General features: G+C 40.1%; 1 protein-coding gene across 2 annotated transcripts in view; it reads left to right on the top strand.

Annotated features, from left to right (window-relative positions):
- Positions 1-1037, top strand: part of OSBPL3 (oxysterol binding protein like 3) — a 162452-nt gene that overhangs the window by 128853 nt on the left and 32562 nt on the right. For both annotated transcript variants that reach the window (XM_019508603.1, XM_019508602.1), the window contains one exon: positions 399-649. In XM_019508603.1, coding sequence (XP_019364148.1) covers positions 399-649 — 251 coding nt within the window. The remainder of the gene's footprint in view (positions 1-398; positions 650-1037) is intronic.

The raw sequence follows: 1037 nt of genomic DNA, 5'->3' as shown, positions 1-1037 counted from the left end.
TTGTCCCAAGCCAGAAGCCCCTACTGGGGCTTCTTGCTGGGAGGGTGGGGCCAGGCGGGCCCTGCTGTTGTGGGAGCCCATCGGGCTTCCCTTGGGTTCTAGTGCCCTTGGTTCCTGTCATTTCTGACAGGAACCAAAGGCAGATTAATATTAATTTTCTAAATTTTTTAGGGGCCCCATGGGCCAGATAGAATGGCCTTGTGGGCCGGATCCGGCCTGTGGGTCATATTTTACCACCCCCACTGGTTTAGACAGATTGATATTTTCTTGAGCAAGGGCTAGACTAGGTCCCTTTCAGCCCTATTTTTCTATAAATGTGTACTTTATTATGTTTATGAGTAAGATGAAACTATGTAATGTAGTGAATTGATTAATGTGGTTTTGGAACTTCCTTCTAGTCGCTGTGGGGGAAATCAGAATGGAATGCCATTCCGAACGGAGGACACGTTTGCCAGCACCATGTCCTAATACAAGTAACATTAGTCTATGGAATATCCTGAGAAACAACATTGGAAAGGACCTCTCCAAAGTGGCCATGCCTGTTGAATTAAATGAGCCACTTAACACTCTTCAACGTCTCTGTGAAGAACTGGAATACAGTGAACTATTAGATAAAGCAGCACATACTCCAGATGCATTTGAAAGGATGGTAAACATTATTTTCTTCAAATACTGAACAACATTAGATTTAATTAATATATTGTGTGATGCAAAAATACAGTCTGTCCAAGAGATGAGAGCACTTATCCAGTTCTTTCTTTGTGCCCCTATCCTAAAGGGGTAGGGCTCCAAAAATTTAATATATCAAGTAATAATTTAATATATTATATACAATAGGTGCATTATGTATACTCTCACACGTGCACTTATTACTACTGTTTGCAATCTTTGCACATAGGACATAATTTTCATTGTCTTAATTGGAAGCAGTTATTCTCTGATGTCTGATTTTTTTCCTGCAGCTTTAGACAAGGGAAAAGCTTTGATCTGTTCTGCAATATTTTTTCCCTGCTGACTTTTTTAAAATCTGAATCTTT

The sequence above is a fragment of the Gavialis gangeticus genome, unplaced genomic scaffold (genome assembly GCF_001723915.1).
Source record: "Gavialis gangeticus isolate Ggan-Ray unplaced genomic scaffold, GavGan_comp1, whole genome shotgun sequence".
In the NCBI taxonomy this organism is placed as follows: Eukaryota; Metazoa; Chordata; order Crocodylia; family Gavialidae; genus Gavialis; species Gavialis gangeticus.
The sequence above is the reverse complement of the archived record's forward strand: the minus strand, read 5'-3'. Positions and strand labels throughout refer to the sequence as shown.